The sequence below is a fragment of the Oryza glaberrima genome, chromosome 11, assembly GCF_000147395.1.
Source record: "Oryza glaberrima chromosome 11, OglaRS2, whole genome shotgun sequence".
Taxonomy (NCBI): Eukaryota; Viridiplantae; Streptophyta; class Magnoliopsida; order Poales; family Poaceae; genus Oryza; species Oryza glaberrima.
The window spans coordinates 18,741,568-18,761,458 of NC_068336.1; the positions used below are offsets into that span (position 1 = coordinate 18,741,568).

Consider the following 19,891-nt stretch of genomic DNA (forward strand, 5'->3'; position numbering starts at 1 on the left):
GTAAAAGGGTTAACCTGGGAGTGACATGGTTAGAGGGACAAGCCCTTATAAGTTTATTTTTCTCTTGCTAAACTAGTAAGGTGATACCAAACATGTCCACACAGTTTTTATGGGCTACACAGGACTCATCTTAATTAGTACAGGATGTCACACTCCAGTCATTTTTCCGCCGAACCTCAACTTGCCATATGTTGCCAGCTTCCAGCTTCCAAGTGGACATTGTGAAAAGCGGCTACTACTACCTTTGTACATTGAATCTGAAAATCCTCTTCAAATTCATTGCTCTAGAAATATCCATTGTATTCGTATGCTGGGTGACCTATATATATGTATAAAAGAGTACGTAAGATATCATATTATCAAGGCTTTCACAAGCTTAGAACTGAATGGAGGAGACCGGCGCGGCCGAGGCGAATGTGATGGAGTCGCCACCATCCCCGACGACGGCCATGGCCAACTCTGGCAGCTGCGTGGTGGAGATACCGACGGATATGACGCTCAGCCATGATGACGGCAGCGAGCCGTCTCCTGGGGAGAAATCGATGGTGCGACCACAGCGGGAGAGCCGGCACACGATTTATCGGGTGCCAAAGTACATCAAGGACATGACCAACCCGAACGCGTATCAGCCGCAGATGGTGTCGCTGGGGCCCTTCCACTACGGCGAAGCCCCGTTGCAGCCCATGGAGGCACACAAAAAACGCGCGGTGGCTCAATCGCTCATCCGAAGTGGGAAGCCTTTGCAGGAATTCACCGCTGCCGTGGAGAAGATAGCCGAACAACTGCGGGGCGCTTATGAGAACCTAGGCGAGGAGTGGAGCGGAGAGCGGTTCGTGGAGCTGATGGTCACTGACGGCTGCTTTTTGCTGGAGATGATGGCGACGTTTATTTATGAAGGGGAGGTAGAAGGTTATGCGCCCGATGACCCTGTTTTCAGTAAGCATGGCGCCCTATATTTGAGCGACTGTATCATCTCTGACATGCTCGTGATTGAGAACCAGCTGCCTTTGCAACTGCTCCAAACGCTCATGTTTGTTGTAGATCCTGACAATTTTCAGGTACTCAATTACTAGCTCCTCCATCAATTAATAGGGTGTACTTTAATTTAAAGTGGTCTTCTTACGTTAAATATTGATTTCTCATATAGTAGTATATAACTATTTTTCAATTTATCATAAAACTAGGCTGAGTTTAGTTCCGAAATTTTTCTTCAAACTTCAAACTTTTTCATCACATCAAAACTTTTCTACACACACAAACTTCCAACTTTCTCGTCACATCGTTCCAATTTCAACCAAACTTCTAATTTTGACGTGAACTAAACACACCCCTAGTAAGGTGGCCACATAATTTCCCGTCTAGAACCTATACAAATTTATCTATTTTTTACACATTATTTTCTTTAACATTTGTTAAATAGTCATTTTGTTGCTTTAGAATTTTTTTTTAAAAAATCAAACATTATCGTCATTGACTTATTTTTAATTTTATAGTTTTTAAAAGTCACATAAAACCACTACCCCTTACTCCTTTGCACCCCCTTTACAGCTGACTAGTTTCAGACTTCATTACTCTAGAGATGTTTAGATAAGTACAGAGTATTGAGGTGATTAGTTGAATGATTTTTTTTTTCTAGTCCGATGCTTTAGATCTTTTATTTCTTTTGCCTAATGACTATTTTTAATTTTATTAGGCCATGAGGTATACTATTTACAGTTATAGATAAATATAGTTTTTTCTCTTTAAAACTAAAGTATACAACTAGTTGTATTATTATTAACTGTAAACAAAAAAAGAAAAGTCGATTTGTTATTTTAAAATAATAATGAGCTACATCTCTTTATTGATTTGAGCAGTTTAGTTCGAGGGGTTTTTATATTATGTATTTGCTATGTTTTCGTATTGTATAATATTCGATTCCATTTTCGTGTCTGGGATTTTCGATTCTGAACAAAACTTATGGGAACATGGATGGTAAAGGTGGTTTCCATCCGTTTTCAAGCCATCCATTAGGATGGATCCTCTTGTAATCATACCTTTATCTTTTATCAATCCCACGAGGACGTATGATGGATCTATTGTATTAAAATATGAAATGCCTAGATGGTTTTGTGCTAGTTTATATCCCAGCTCACTCAGATGTCCTTCGTATTATATTTTAATACTATATATATATAGGAGTTGGATTTTTTGCACGCGAGTTCACATGTACCCACAATCTACACCCTATATGTAGCTTGCACGAATCTTAGAGCAAGTATATTAGGTGGTAATAAAATATACCATGTATGACGTTTACGCTATATTATATTTTTTATAAGTGTAAAATATCTTGTTTATGTAATTTTTGTATTTTTTGTATGCAAAACTTGTTTATGTAGTTTACCTTGTTTATATAAATTACCTTGTTTATGTAGGTTTTAATAGTAGGATATATATCATTTTGGAAGTATCATTTTTGCAAGATGACAATTTGGTGATATAGTAGATATATTGTTTTCTCATTTTGACTAAACATCATGTTATAAACAAAGTAAGGGTTTGAGAAATACAATGCACTAGATATATAAATGTCATATATGATTGTTATTGAAAGAAATTATTTGGTAAAAAATGCAACATACATGTTATACATATTGTAAACCAATCTAATCCTAATCTTTTCTCCCTATAGTAAGCATTCATTTTGTTAAGGTTAGGTACATTTTGCTGCACGAATATTGGAACACATCAACGGTGTAGATTGTGGGTACATGTGAACCCGAGTGCAAATATGCTTTTTGCTTTTTCATATATATAGAGTACATACACCCTCCCCTGATAGTGGATCATCCAATAGGATCCAATTAACCGGATTGAAAAAACAAAATGATTAATAAATAGATGATGTAACAATCCATGCATGCATGCAACTCGTAATTTGAAAATTAGTCCGCCTGTTGCATGCAAAGTAGTTAGATATGCAGTGTGATTTTTTTTCTTCATAATATTCGGTATGTACCAGAACCAACATTGAAAGAGCATATGCCTTTCCTTTTTCAGTATACGGCACATACTGTGTTTTTTTGTATGACTTAGTATGTGCTACTTATTAGATTTTTTGGTTGTTGAACTATATGCGTTTTTTTTGTAATACCCAGTATGTACATACTTGATATTTTTTTTAGTATGGCATATACTTTTTTTAAGTTAGTAACAGTATATATATATACCTTTGTAAATTAAGAGAGCAGTATATACCTTTTTTAAGCCAGTAGCAGTATATACTTTTTTTTAAATTGTGTTTTTGTTGAGGGGACTTGATCATATGATGATCCAAAAGTATCAATACATTCTATAAGATGCAGAAGGTATCATATATTGAGATGAGAATATCTAGAATAGAAAAATCTTTGAATGAGCCGTTCTAATCTAGATATGAACGAAAGCATATACTACTAGTTCAGTATATACCACTTAAGATTACCATGTAGGTACTGAACGACACATCCCTAAAATTCAAGGTGCATGTGCACATTGTAGCATGCAATCCGTGAGACATGTTACATGTACTTATTTTAAGGATCCAGTATAGTAGTATATATTTTCAGTTAGTACTAGAATATACCTTTTTGCTTAGTAGTAGTATATATATTTTTTAGTTAGGAGTGGTATATACTTATTTTCAGTCAATAGCAGTATATACTTATTTTTCAGTTAGGAGTGGTATATACTTATTTTCAGTCAATAGCAGTATATATTTTTTTAGATAGTAGTATATACTGAATTTTAGCTAGTACTACATACTTATCTTATCTTTTTTAGTTAGTAGTATATACTGATTTTTCGTTAGTAGTACATACTTATTTTTACTTAGTAGTGCATACTTATTTTTTAAGTTAGTAGATAGTATATGTACTTATTTTAATTAGTTCGTACAAGTATCTACTGTCTTTTTCAATTAGTAGCAGTATATACTTCCTTTTACAGAATATACATAACATATAACAGCTGCTACATGCAAGTATGATGATTCAAGTATCAGTATATTCTCAAAGATACGAGAAGGCAACATGTACATTTCCAACAGAAGAACTAGGCGTCATTGACATTAGTAAGAACAGAATTTCCATGACAGATGTGTAGTAATTTAGGCTAAAATTGAAACATTATACGCTGATTAAAAAAGAACGTATAATCCTAATTACAGTTTCTAAACAAATACCCTTCCCTAATATTCACCATTTACTGATGCCGCCGGGTTGCTCTTTTGGGTCGGCATGAACAGCCACCGGCCGGCCATCAGACCACAGGCAACATCTATACATAGAAAAACAAAGCTCAACCATTATATACGTGTCGCTTTTACAAGGAGTTAGGGAGCTTCATCATTCCACAGACTAAAGAATATACAGAATTATCAAAAAAAAAATGCAGCAGACCACTCATAGGGATCATAAGAAATATACAAGAGAATCATTGATCTGCATCAAAGGCAATTAAGATGGGACGGTGTGATTAAGAAAAGTGATTACACAATGAATAAAGAATTAAGAACGGTGAAAAAACACCTTGCGTAACTGTTACATGCATGGATTCCTGAATAGCTGACGGAGAAACCAAATCTGAAGACGCCGTGGGATGTGGGAACGGGCCGACCACCGTTCTTCATCCGCGCCGGAGACGTCTTGCAGTCGCGCTTTGTGGAACACCGTCGTTAGTAGTATATGGGCGCGTCTTTCGCCGATGAGGAAGAGACGTGATGGGCGATGGCACCCACAATCGAGGTAGATTTGTTGTCCCTGCCAATGGATCGCCGTATACCACCAAATCGTTAATGGCTCTAGGCATCCGGCCGGCCGCCGCAGTCGTCGAATCACCAATGGATTACGCTGCCACCTCCGAGTCGCCGGTAAATCGCGCCAGATCCGTAAATTGGGTGGGGGAGAACGAGTCGCCGTTGCTGGGAATCAGGGATTTATATCGGTTTCTTGCCGTATTTCTCCGATTAGTCTGGAAAAATTAACAATTACTGAATATTTTTCGCGAAAAAAATCAAAACGGGTTCGGTGGATGGATCCGATAATTGGCTCGATGCCTCGATCGTCGCCTGCTACAAATGGACGGTGGATGGAACCAGGAGTACGTACACCCGAGAGTATATAATCATTTTTCCATATATATATATATACACACACATATATATACATATATATATAATATATATATATATGTACATATACATATATGTATATATACATATATATATATATGTATATGTACTATTATAAAAATTGAATATGTTTTTTGCCGGTATTTTAGTATGTCATCCGTGATTGAGATTTTAAGTTCGTTTGCTTTTGGAAATACAAAATGAGTCGTATAAGAAAATCTCTTTTAAAAAAAACTTGTATGCTAACTTGAGATTAAAGTCGGACTCCTAATTGCAGCTCATGATGTTCTAAAAAATTATTCAAGCGAATTCTCACATTAAACTTCACCCTAGCTAAACCATACAACAATAATAATATTAAGATTAAAATAGCATTCACCTGTTGCAACGCACGGATATCTTTTTTAGTGTGTGTATGTAGGCCGTCATCGGTCATGTAATAATGCTCATTGATATGTAGACCTACAAATCCGATTCACATATCAGTGAGCAGTACTACATATGAAGTACTCTATTCTTCTCAAATTGATCATCATATAATGAAATCCAAAATTTCTTAAAGTGATAATCATATAGCTGCATGGACACGGATTTCATCGGAATACAATTAATGCATCATGGGAGAATGTGTGTATGCTAGGGTGTAATTAACATGGTGTTTTAATCGAGAATGTGTGCATGATGTCTTGATTGATCCTATTTAAATTATCATTGATCATGGTGCATAAACATATGTGATTATTATTTTGGGACGGAAGGAGTACTGCAGAGAGGATCTCAATTGTGAAAAGTAAAGATGAAAATTTATGTGAGGTGCGGCTATGTGCATTATTGGGCCCATGCACCCTTCGGGAAGGGTTGGGCTGTACCGATTTAGAGGCATTGCGGTGCCTCGCTAATTATGCCATGTTGCAAAATTACTATTTGAATGAAAAGGGCACACAAAATACCATAGGTAAAATAAAATGGTGAAATTAGTAGGATGGCATTTTTCCATCCATAACTGACATCGTGCCTTTGTAGGGAAGCGAAATTGTACAAACTAGATAATGCCCTTTGTTTTGCTACAGAATATGTCGATGAATGTATGCTAAATATTATAGATAGATGAATACATGTCAAAATATTGTGAAAATGATGTGAGGATGATGCATGGTTTGATATGCATGTATATATGTTGACTTTTAGAATGAGACAAATTTTAAATGATATGGTGTGCTTGCATGAGGTTTATGATGTAATAATTGCTAGTTGATAATAATGTATCATGTTTAGAATCTACTATGTTCTAACTATATTGAAATATATAGAAAGTATACATATCAATATTAACATATTAAAGGGTGCATGACTGCAATTCGTCGGGATCTAAATATTGGTGCTCTCATTTTTAATACGAATTTAGTGTGAGATCAGCTATTTATTGTTGGGTGGCTTAATGGGGAGCACTCGTGGTTGTGGTATATAAAATAATAGTAGATGCTCCGCGGTTTGCTGTGGAATGTATGCACATATGTATATTATATATTAGTCGATATCTCAAGCGTTAGATAGCTAAGACATATGATGTGTTAAAAATGGCGGTTTTATTTTAGTGTAGCGTAAAATAACATATATTTGTCACTACTTGAGAAACCATCTTTTGTCAGTCGACCAAATTCTACAATAGTCCCGATTACAATAAAAACCGGGACTACAAAACATTTCTCCAGTAGTATGTATGATAAAAACTGAAGGTAGAAAAATGTTTTTTGGGGTCAGTTTTTTAAAGATTAGTAGAAGTAATGCAAAGGAATAAATATCCCATGGTCTAATAGGGGAACTAATATAGAATAATATTTTTAATATAGAAAAAGATAAATCGACAGACATTAGAGCATATAATGCAATGGAAAAACTAATAAATCAAGTACTATTCAATCAAGTTTCTCTATTTGAAAAAACACACAAATCCCAATCAAACTGAATGAAGATGAAGAAATATAGATATATTGTGAAAATAATGTGAGGATGATTCGATATGCTTGCATGTTGAGCTCTTGAATGAAGTAAATTGTAGATTTGCATGTTAAGATGTAATAATTACTAGTGGATGATGATGTGATATGTTTACATGTTAAGCTTTAGAATACAGTGGGTTGTAACTTTATAGAAGGTATAGATTATAGAAATGATGAATATATAAAATATTATACAAGTTATGTGAGATAATGATTTGACATTGTTGCATGTTGAGCTATACATAGCCCAAAGCCAATTTACTGAAAATATAAAATTTGATTTGAAGGAGAGAAAAAAAAGAAAATGGTGATTTGTGCATTCCCCTCCCTTTATTGCAATTCATTTGGAAATTAATTTTTTTTAAGCTTTCAAAATTAGGTCAAACAAGTGAGGGGCAATATATAGTTATCTAAAAAATATTGTGTTTCTAATAATATAATGGGTAAATCAAAGTCAACAGGATAAGTGTAGAAGGATGTGAATAAAGGATAATGAAAAGTTTAGGAGCATGACATACCCAAGGAATTTTCTCATTTACACATCTCCAGATTATAGATCCGCGTTGGATTTGAAGATTGTATGCTAAAATATAGTGGTTCAAATTTTATATTTTATTGAAGTAAAATGATTCATTCAAATGTTATCAATATAATTGCAGATTCGGATCCGTAGATTTATAGAGCCATGATTATCAGCTTCAAAATATCTTAGATCTGAAGCCGTGCCGATCGAATACCCCCTTACTGTAATCTCGATTGATGGTCATATACTCATATGCAGGATAAAAGATGGATAGGCCGCTGGGTGCGTTATCTTCTTTCCTATACCATCACGCCTAGCACGCCTGTCGATGACCTGCAGGGCCTCCACCCACTGGACCTTTTTCAGAAAAGCATCCGTGGTACTAGTCGAAACAACCAAATGCCAATAGATGACGACGTTCACATGCCATCCGCTGCAGAGCTCCGTGAGGCTGGAATCCATTTCGAGGTGAGCACAGGTGAAGGATTCGCAGGCACGGTCAGCTTCGAACGAGGCGTACTGTCTGTCCCAAAGATTCTGCTGTACGACAGCGCCGAGCGCATGTTCCTCAACCTGATGGCCTTCGAGAAGCTGCACCCGGGCGCTGGGAACGAGGTGACCGCGTTCGTGTTCTTCATGGATGAGCTCATCAACACGGCCAAGGACGTGCGGCTGCTGAGGGCCAAGGGGATCATCAAACACGGCTTGGGCAGCGACGAGGCGGTGGCGAATCTGATCAACAACACGCTGACGAAAGGCGCAGCGATTGACCCGGAGACCAGCCTCTACAACGTGATTGTGAAAGTGGATGCCTACAGCAAGAAGCGGCGGAACAACTGGAGGGCCATCCTCCTACACACCTACTTCAGTAACCCTTGGGTGTTCATCTCCCTCGTCACTGCTACTGTCCTGCTCATTGCCACTGTCATCCAGACTGTCTACGCTATCATGTCCTTCAACAGCAAGACCTAATTAAAACCTTGCACCATGGTAAACTCCATGAACATATATATATTCATCTTCAGGCCTCGCAGCTTAATAATAGTTAGTATATTTTAGCCAAGAATTATCCGAAGTACTCTTGCTTTTATCCCACCATGTAATATTCTGTCTCTATATCTAATCCCAATCAAACCTTCCAACAGGAGTAACCTTATACTTTTGGTCTATGCCCTCCTAGTAGTATATCACATATTTTTGATGGTTGGCTTTTGGGGGTGGACAAGAAAAAGAATAAGCTTATACTTGTGAGAGCCTCTGCAATATGTTCGCTCTGTGGTTGAGCAGGAATGATTTGATTTTTGACAAATCACCATCTATTACATATATGCAGGTAATTTTCAGGGCAACATATTGGCTCCGGTGTTGGGCTTAGCTACAAAGGTGTGATGAAGATGGCGAGTTTATGAAGGTTGCATGCCGTAGGCTTGAGATGATAGTTATGCGACTTTTTTTAAATTATGGTTGGAGATTTACAAATAGACTTCAATAACGTGTTCTTCTTATCTTAGATGGGTTATTTTTTATTTTAAGTGTGTGTTCTCAATGTTTTGTTGCACTACACTCTTTTTTGAGTGCAACTTTATAATAATTAGCTGTAGCTTATTTTGAGCAAAAGCCGGGATATTCTATTCTATTATCTTAAAAAAAAAACCTTCCAAAACCATCCTCCCGTTATGTATGCATTCACCCTCATTAATTAGTTTGGTTCAATGCTGTAGAACACCAAATATATGATGCCTCATATATATGTACCAGTTGACTTGAAACCAACACATATGAGACATTTCCAGCCACACGGGGAATTCAGACTAAGAACAGAATACTCCGGGATTTTAACCTAAGAAATGAAAATAATTATCAATGCTGGTTTATTAGTGAACCGACACCAAAAAGTCGGCCGAGCCGATCAAGAGGCAAACTAAAGGGGAAGATTAGTTCCATATGCCATGGAAAGTATCTAGTGGTCCATTCAGGATACATGAATATTGTTTTGCTACTGGTTGGGCATCATGACACAAATTGAACATATAGACTAGCACGGCACCAACACTATCGCAGAGACCTCCCCCTCAGCACTAGCGTTCCTGTGAAGGATAGGGGTGAAAACGGTTCGGAATTTTTCCGGATTCCGGACCTGTTTTCGGAAACGGAATCAGCTGGTCGGAATTTTTTCGGAATTTCTCGGAAACGGAATCGAAAACGGAAATATTTTTTCGGAAACGGAATCAAATATGATAATATCAGTTTCCGTCGGAACTCGGAATCGGTCGGAAAAATTCCGGAACGTTTGTCGGAATTTCCAAAGTTAAAAAGGCCCATCCAAGTAGTCCATAATTCCTCCCCAAGTTCCCAGCCCAACCCAAGTCCCTAACTGGCTAACCCTAGAGAGGAGAGAGAGAGATCGAGAGAGGCGGCGGCGGAGCGGCACATCCAGGGGTCGAGCGCGCCACCGCTGGCCGCCGTCCTTGGCTAGTCGGCTCCTCGCGACCTCGCCCCCGCCGTCTCGCCGCCCTTCCTCTCTTGCTCCGTCCTCGCCCCCACCATTTTCGCCGCCGCCACCACCACAGACGACGCCGCCGACGCGGACGACGCCGGCCACTGGCCACACCGTCGATGCCGGCCACCCACTAAATCGTGAAAAAAATAAAATTCCAAAAAGAATTCAAAAAAAGAAACCCTAGCCGTCGCCCGAGCTCGCCGGTCGCTCTCGCCGCCACTTGCCCCCGCCTCCTCGTCGTCGTTGGCGGCGGAGGTGAGGAGGAGATGGCGGTGGCGCCGCCGCCCGAGGTTGCCACTACTCTTCGCCCGAGGCCGCCGTCGGATTCGGGCGGGACGAGGCCCGCCGCCGGCGGATCCGGGCGGGACGAGAACCGTCGCCGCCGGATCTGGCCCGTCGCCTCCTCGTCGTCGCCGGCGGCGGCGGTGAGGAGGAGAGCGGTGGTGCCGCCGCCCGAGGTCGCCGCCCCCGCCGCCGCTAGTTCCAGGCCGAGCCGCCCCCGCCACCGCCAGCTCCAGGCCAGAGCGCAAGGCGTCCGAGCCGTGCCGCCGCCGCCGCCAGCTCCCGCCACCGCCGCCCTAGGAGGAGTGGAGAGGAGAGAAAGAGAGTTAAGGAAAGAAAGAGTGAGGGGAGAGGATAGAAAGAGAGAGAGTGAGTGGAGGTAAAAATATCAGGATAGGGAGAGAAGAGGAGATGAAAAAAAATTGAAGAGAGGAGGAGGGAAAAACAATTAATTTCAAAATATTAAAACTTTGAATCAAATTTTATGATATTAAGTGAACTCGGGTGAAAAAGTTGTCAAAAATAAAGTTGTAGAACTCGTTAAGATCTACCAATTTTCTTTTGGTCATTTCTCCATCCGAGTTGGATTGGACTATATAAAGTTTGAATTTTAAAATATAAGAAATTCAAAAAAATTTTCGGGTAGTAAATGATTTCAAATGGGAAAGTTGTCAACAACAAAGTTGTATAACTCATCAAGATCTACAACTTTCGTATTGGTCATTTTTCTATATGACTTTATTTGAACTGTTTGAATTTGAATTTCAAATTATGATAACTTTAAACAACATTTTCAAGTACTAAATGATTTTAACTGAACAAGTCATCAATAACAAAGTGGTATAACTCATCAATATCTATAACTTTTATTTGGGTCATTTCTTGATTCGATAAAGTGATTTATAAGATCGTTCACAAAATGTATATACTCTTATATAGTTTATAAACTATAGGAGATATATGTAAATTTTGTGAACAATGTTACTATCACTTTATCGGATGAAGAAATGACCAAAATAAAAGTTATAGATATTGATGAGTTATACAACTTTATTGTTGATGACTTTTTCAGTTGAAATCATTTAGTAATTGAAAATATTGTCTGAAGTTGTCATTATTTGAAATTCAAATTCAAATTATAGAAACAAAGTCATATAGCAAAATGATCAAAACAAAAGTTGTAGATATTGATGAGTTATACAACTTTTTTGTTGATGAATTTTCATCTGAAATCATTTAGTATTTGAAAATGTTGTTTGAAGTTGTCATAATTTGAAATTCAAATTCAAATTATTGAAACAAAGTCATACAGCAAAATGACCAAAACAAAAGTTGTTGATCTTGATAAGTTATACAACTTTGTTATTGGCAATTTTTTCATTTGAAATCATTTACTACCCTAAAAAATATTTGAATTGAGAGGAAGGAGGCATTATAGACTTCTCGGCGAGGGAGGAGCAAAAGGGCTGGGCCGGCGGCCCGAAGAGGGAGGAGGGGAAGGGGAAGCCGGCCCGTGGAGGGAGAGAGAGGCTGCGGGCTGCGGGCTAATAGTGTATACTTTATACCTTATACCATGGTGTTTTGCTGTAATTTTTTTAGAATATTTGTTATGCAAATTATATGAAGTTATAGAAGAATATATTTTGCTATTGAGACTTAACAATTAGACTTCATATAATTGTGTTTTATGATGAATTGTAGACTGTTAATACTTGAGAATTGAACTTGACAAAAGTTTGAAGCTTAGTTTGAGGGGTTTTTGTATTCCGATAAATTTTCGTTACCGTATCCGCGCCGGTTCGTTTTCGCTCCGTTTTCGGTTTCGATAATATTCGTTTCCGTTTTCGTTTCCGGGGTTTCCGATTCCGAAAAAAATATGGAAACGAAAACGATAAAGGTTGTCTCCGTCCGTTTCCGTACCGTTTTCACCCCTAGTGAAGGATTCGTATTCGCAATTTTAGAGGTCTCTTTGTAAAATATATTTTTGGAAAGGACTAAAATGTCGAAAATTCAGATTCAGTACGTTCCTCTATAATTTGCTTCCTCCTGCTAATTAAGTGAAACTTGGAAGGTCCCAGGGCCACAGCCCATATATAACTTCTTCAGACCACTCTAGCTAGGGCGATGGCCGATATCCCTTCTCCACTCCACTGGGCGCCATCACCGCTTAGCTCGCCGCCCCCGTCCCTATGGCAGCTCACACTTGTTCTCCTGCGCATATCGGAATTGCTATTAAATATTCAGCAGTTTTATTCTTCGAAAACTTTTAGGATCCCCTCGAGATTCATATGGGTGGAAAAAAATTCGTGAGTGCAAACAAAGCTTTTGATAAAAAAAACGAATGTTGTATAGCTACTCCCATAATTTAATACGGCCATAAAATAATTCACATTAAGTAAAAGAAAGCTACTATAATGGGCTAGAGTTTAATAAATTTATGGAAGTATTTTCGCCGGAACATATTTTGATCCTTAGAAAACCCGGGCTCAGCCTCCTTGAGCCCTTAATGCTGCCCTTCGATTGATAAAAAAAAATCATATCCCATCCACATGTGTATGATCCTGGATTTTACTTGCAATTTGGTGAAATCTCTGGCTTAATTACGTACATATGTGGATCGGATAAGATGAAATGTAACACATCACAATTTGGTGGTGTACATTATTGTGTAAATCACATTTCATTTGTTCGACTACGGCCTACTTATACCTATCATTCCTCCGACCATAGTGCTGTCAACTACATTCACTCTTGTAAGTAGCTTTGGTTTGCTGCATATACATTGATGGAGAGGGGTATATATATATAGACACACACACATCAGCCATATGCATGGTGGCATATGTTAAATTTATGGTCAAACGTGGAAATGACGATTTTTTTTCTGTGTATAGAAATATCACCAAACAGACAGAAAAAAACAGTTGTAGACAAGTCTTCCTTATTGCTGAAAGCCCTGCTAGCTGGGATTAATTGTGTAGAGGGAGTGCAGGGCCAGCCCATAACAACGACTTGATGACCACAGGTCAATGGCGTTAGCTTGCATATACTAGACAAAAACGTGGGCACCAGTGAATAGCAATATTGACCGGGGAATTGGACAGTGCCAGTTTGTATCGTCCACCTAAGGCTGAGTTTTATAGTCGAGGTTCCCAACTCACCTCTCTCTTTTTTCACACGCACGTTTCTTAAACTTTAAAACTACTTGTCACTGGTACCAAAACCAAAGCCATTATTAGTTGATGATTCAAGTGTGTACTCCCTCCATCACAGAAAGAAGTGTGTTTGTCCCAACAAAATCAATTTGTGCTACATTGAATGAGTTCGCATGACAGTCATAGCGTAGGAACCAGGACAGTGGTCTCCCTATTCACTTGTTCACACAAACCTTCTGTCCCCCGTCTCTCTATGTCTCTCTCGCCTACTCATCTCGTTCACACAAACCACTCTCACTGCCACTGGCCCACTGCTACTCCCCGGTCTGCAATTCTGCACGGTCTGTGACTGTCATTTGAAAGATAGAATGAATATAGTACTTGTACTCATACCCTCATACACACGTATACAGGCACACCCTATCACTATGAACATCTCTAAAAGACTGAGCCGCGCAAATATATCTTCAAATTGACGAAATCACCACAGGCTAATCACTGTCGATGGGTATGTCACCTCTCACTGAAAGAAAAATTAACTGTAGATATAAGCATCCGTATCAAATCTAGGACTTGAACTCAAGTGGGTTGGTTCTATCATAATAAACCTAACCAGCTGAGCTACGTTCACTTCGCTCCATGATGCGCTTGTGTCCCTACACGACCGTTGTTCTCATGTACCCCCTAGTCTGTCTACACCGATCCACTGCATCCCCCTCGACATGCATGGGCATGTCTGCCTCCTTCATATTCTCCACACCAAGTGTCATCCCATCGTTCCCGGTTCTTATATCTCATTTGCACCTTAGCCTAGCCTATCACCGCACTCCGCTCATCGGATCGCTGGTAAGCCATCTTCCCAACCGCACAAATATATTCATTGTTGATTTCACGTATGAAAAGTAAATATATTTTTTACTCTTTTTTTAATAGTTGCAGACGCTCATATACTTGCGCACATACTCACCCCATCTCTATGAGAGCATCCAAAGACTAGGCTGGTAAATTGTTGTTGATAGGTATGTTGTCTACCACTGAAAGATTAGTTAGTGTTGACGTCTTTTCGTGACCAACACAAGATCACGTAATGATTTGCGTTGTAATCAACAAAGTCAGCAAATTCGACAAATCAGAATTAACTAGCTAGTAGAGCCAATGAATCAAAACGAGCAATTTATGAGCAAACTAGCAAATAAGATAACTATCGTGTTTACGTGATGATGGACGATTGCTTTCCGAGCAAGCAACAAAGATCCTTACTTTCATGAAGGAGAACCATCCATTTTCCAGTGAAAAAGGTAAAGATCAACCGAACTCTAGGACATGGGGAGTACTAGTGGCCTCCCATGAAGAAAAAGAAAGCGAAATAGAACACAAGAGCTCGCTGAAAAGTGTAGGCGGTGAGATGCAAACAGTTTTGCGGTGGTTGGCTTGGCGGCAGGGTTGTTGGCTATAGAGGCTGCAGACAAGGGCTGCAATGAGTTCAATGAGTGGAGGGAAGATGGTGATGCCTCTAGGACAGCATGAAACTCACTAGGATGGAGTTTAGTGGCTGCAAGGTCACCACGATACCCGATTGGCGTCGGAAAACACGAAGGAGCTGCGGTGATGCCTGCTACATGCTGAGGGAAATAATAGAGTTAGGTCGAGCAGTACTATATGGTGACGCTGTTGGGACAAGGTGAAACTCATAGGAGCTCCCGGACGGAAGATGCATGCTTGCCGGTGCCATGAGCGGCACCTCACGTTCTCGGCAAACCAAGAAGCAATCCCCTGGGTCATTGGGTGCGTGAGAATGAAGGCAAGCTAGGGAGCCAGGAGGACATGGGCTTGGTTATAAAGGAAGACATACAAAGTAAGGGAGAGCGCCGCACGCTACTCTACTCCCTTGGTCTCGCGATGGCGTGTGCGTCGGTAGCATGCGGCAGACAGGCGAGATAGGGCAAGGCATTGCAGCGAGGTTGTTAGGAGGCATCTCGCGAGGTCCGAAGGTGGCTTTGCCCCTCTCTCTCTCGCATGGTCTATTGCGTGTAGAGATATAGCCACATGGTCGAGCCGCATAGGCAAGGATCCCAGTCAGGTGATATGAGATGGCGCAAGGTTCCAAGGCAAGAGATGCTGTTAGGCATGCCTAGCGCGCGTTTGGTGTGTCGCACACATGAAACCCTCATGTTTTCACGTGGGAGGTCGAGAAAAAGGCCTACCCAAGTTGGCCTAGGCTTGGCTGGGAGAGGGGGTCCGAGTTGGAGATGGGGCTCACCATTAAAAGTGTGTCCGATCCTGACTCCTACATGGATACATACCTTGCCAAGTCAAAAGATGGGGTGAACAGTTCAACGAAACAAGAGGATACGAGAGGAAGAAGGAAAGGACTCCTCCTGAGTGAACAGTGCCCAGAATTTTCCAATTCCTGTAGAGGGTTTGACTAAATGTTCAAACGGGAAAACTTACTCCAATCTGAATGAAACTTGAAGGCAAGACTAGCTAGCAGCAAAGTATGTAACTTTTAGAAATTTATACAGAATTTTGGTGAAGATTAAAAAATGAGAGTCGGTTAGGATGGGAAAAACCATCTCTAGGGATCGCACGGACTTTATTCTGTTCGTAAGGGGATTTTTTTGCATGAAACATGAAATGCAATGCACATGTAAAAGGTTTTATGTACCCAAATAACAAAAAAGTAGGTTAATATTAAATAAAGTAACTGACCAACCGATTATAGTTGACAGCCAAATTGCATAGTCAACATTTAGCCGTAAATGCAAGTACGGTGCAAGTCTAGGATTTGAATCCGGGTAGATAGGTTCTACCACAAGAGACCTTATGAGCCGAGTTACACTGAGTTTTCCTTTTATCTCTTTGAGGGAGTTAAAGAATTTCAAAAATCCACTACAGGCAACCCAAAAATACTCTTGATGTTCTTTAATGCAAATTTAAATCTATTCAATGGATAATATATTACAAACTCCATTACATAATCCAACTTTCTCAGCGTGTAGAAATCGGGTGTCCAGGGACCAAATTTCTAATGAGGATATACATATAAGAAGGTTCGACAATGACTGGATATAGAGGCTAATTAATTAAACACAGCGGCTTGAGTACCTTTGGAGTAGAATCATATAGCCCAAATTAACACCCACACACGCACACACACGTACCGCTTTGGATTGCTGTAGAATGGCAGTACAGCTGTACAGTGTAGTGTAGATGGTCCGCACGATGATGACGACGAACAGGATCAGAGCAGGGCTGAACAACCACGGGGTTGCTGAAGTGAAGTAGGTGTGCACGAGACCATCTCGATCGGCACCCTGTTCCACGGCTTCTCGCGGTGCGCGCGTTCACCTCCCGTATCACGTCCCTGCAGAGGCCGCTCTTGTCTTGGGGCTCATCAGCACCGCGTCTCTCTCTCGAGTCGAGGGCCTTCTTCACGTCGTCGCTGCCCAAACCGCTCTGGACGATGATCCCCCTTGGACCTCTGCAGCTAGCGCCACGTCGTCGGTCGCGTTGATGAGCTGGTCCATGAAGCACACGAACGCGATCACGTTGTTGTTGTTGTTCCCTGTGCCGCCTGGGTGAAGCCACTCGAACGCCATCTGGACATCTGGTTAAGGAATGGAGATTTGGTATGGTCCAACAAAAAGTATATCGAGATACCGATATCTCACGGTACTAAATCGTTTTTAATCGTTGGATCTAGTTGGACAGGATGGACATTGTTAGATCCAACGATCGATCGGAAACGATTTAGTACCATGAGATACTAATATCTTAAGATACTTTTTATTAGATCGGAGTAAATATCTAAAGAATGTGTGCTCGGCGCTGATGTACCGCCAGATGAAGGGGATGGTTATGCCTCCCTCGAAGCTGACGGCCTCTAGGAATAATCGACCAGCTGCCTCGTTCACCTTCAAATGGATTCCTGCCTCACGGAGCTCCGTGGCACTTGGCATTTTGGCAAATATTTGTACTCCATCGGTAGCCATCCACTTCTGTATATATACCCACACAATATTTAAACTATGATTATTCTTTTTTACTACTCCTCCATTTCAAAATATTTGACACCGTTGACTTTTTAGCACATGTTTGACCGTTCGTCTTATTCAAAAAATTTTGTGAAATATGTAAAACTATATGTGTACATGAAAATATATTTAACAATGAATCAAATGATATGAAAAGAATAAATAAATAATTAAATTTTTTGAATAAGACGAATGGTCAAACACGCACTAAAAAGTCAACGGTGTCAAATATTTTGAAACGGAGGGAGTATTAAACATTTTATATTATACTATTATATTGTCACAGTAAGTAGGATGCTTGGTAACTACTCCGATCCATCCATTTGAAAATTTATATAAAGATTTTTAGATTTCAAATCTTGTTTAGTAATATAAAGATTTCTAGCACTATTCACACTACTAATTGTCACGACAATTATTTTTCAATTAAATTTCATTCCACATCAATTAAATTTCTAGCACTATCCACATTAATTTAGTAATATAAAGATTTCTAGCACTATTCCACTACTAATTAAGGATTATTTTTCTTAATCCTTGCTAAATAATCTTGAATTTCCTATATTTCGGAATGGTGGAAGTATAAAACCTTGAAACCTTGCTTTTATCATAATCTAGAAAAAAAAGGGCAAATTTTGCTATAGGACATCCAAATTTTGTGTAATTTGGTGATAGACATCGTAAAAACATGTCACGGCTGAAAGACATTTAAAAAAGAGTAAATTTAAAAAATGGTAATTTAGTAGAGGGCACTTTCGACTCAATTGGATTGATAAATTTTTAAGAAAGACGAGAATGCCCCTGAGACCAAATGCTTCAAACATAATGTTAGAGTAAAAATTTAGAAATTATGCAACTTTAAATTTGCCATCACCCCAAGTACATCACTAGTATATATTATATTCCATCTTCGTTCCAGTCTCAGCTCAAAAGCTTTTGGCCCTAGGGACATTCTTGTTTTTTTAAAGAATTTCTCTATCCAATTGAGCTGAAAGTGTTATCTAGCAAATTAATAGTCAAATGTTATGCGGAAAATCAATGACATTATACATTTTGAAATGGAGGGAGTATATATATTACTATCATTTACATACACAAAAATTAAAAAGCATCTTAAATGTACGGCTTCTTTGTTTTATTAAAAAAAATAGAGTAATTCAATGACATTTTTTTGTCATAATACATTCAAGGACGTGCATATTGATTATGAACGGTAAACAGAGAAAGATGTCTAAGTGATATATAAGTAAGTTAGCAAATTTATAGTTTACATCTTTAACACAAAATAATTTAACAAATGATACTTTGCAAAATTTATATATGGATTGCCTGCAAAATTAAATTTATTATAAGAAAACTAGCTCCAAGTATGGAAAAAAAATTTGTGCAGACTGGCTGCAAACCCATGCCATGCATACCTAACTTAGATGGGCGACACGTGGATGAGCGAGCGATCTGACAGTGCCCCCGGCCCGCACAGCTCCATCCCGCACCAAGAGAAAAGGCTCAGGTCTGCTCGCTAGCATCAACTCCCGCATCGAGCCGAGCTTGATTGCTCAGCGGTTCGCTCACGTCCTTTTCTTTCTGCCGCTACGATCACCGGTTCCTTCCCCATCTCACCTCCATCTATTTGGGTTACCTCTCCTCGACGCTGTCAGCTAGCCCATAATCCCCTCCGTCCAACAACTGATGTGGCCACCTCTGCCTCTCCCCCCCCCCACCCCAACATTCCTCCTAGCCATGGGTCCCGTCCACTACTACAGGATAGATTTTTCTAGACGCTACCCTTTTTGTTTCCATTCGGTGCGTAAGTAAAACCGCACGGAAAAATAGGGGGACTGGCGCCAAGTTGTCGCCTGCATTTTCCCGTGCAGGCGTATTAATCCGACCGCACGGGATAATCCTCATTATCCCGTATGGTCGACTTAAGAGGACTGCACGGAAAAATCGATTTTCACGTGCGGGCTTTTTACGTGGACCGCACAAGAAACTACCTTCCTCCTTTCCCTCCCACCCACTTCAAATTTTTCACATCGTCTCTCTTCCTTTTTCCTCCCTTTTATTCTCCCTCAACCACTCCCTTCTCTCTCTACCTTATCTCCCTCAACCACCGGCTTCCCACCTCCTCCCTGACTTAACTCCTCCCCTCCTCCCCTTCCCATCGTGCACGCCAGCGACGGGGAGGGTACCGGTGAACATAGCGGCGCCGACGGGAGGCCAGTGGGAGGTGGACGCCGACGACGAC

The 19,891-nt window shown here is 40.0% G+C and overlaps 1 protein-coding gene across 1 annotated transcript; it reads left to right on the forward strand.

The window, feature by feature from the left end:
- The first annotated feature begins 271 nt into the window (after nucleotides 1–271).
- LOC127755214 (UPF0481 protein At3g47200-like) lies at nucleotides 272–9,309 on the forward strand. Its single transcript, XM_052280874.1, has 3 exons — nucleotides 272–1,058; nucleotides 7,934–8,665; nucleotides 9,009–9,309. Exons 1-2 carry the CDS (start codon nucleotides 387–389, stop codon nucleotides 8,645–8,647), a joined length of 1,386 nt encoding a protein of 461 aa, XP_052136834.1. The 5' UTR covers nucleotides 272–386; the 3' UTR covers nucleotides 8,648–8,665; nucleotides 9,009–9,309.
- The last annotated feature ends 10,582 nt before the right edge of the window (nucleotides 9,310–19,891 follow it).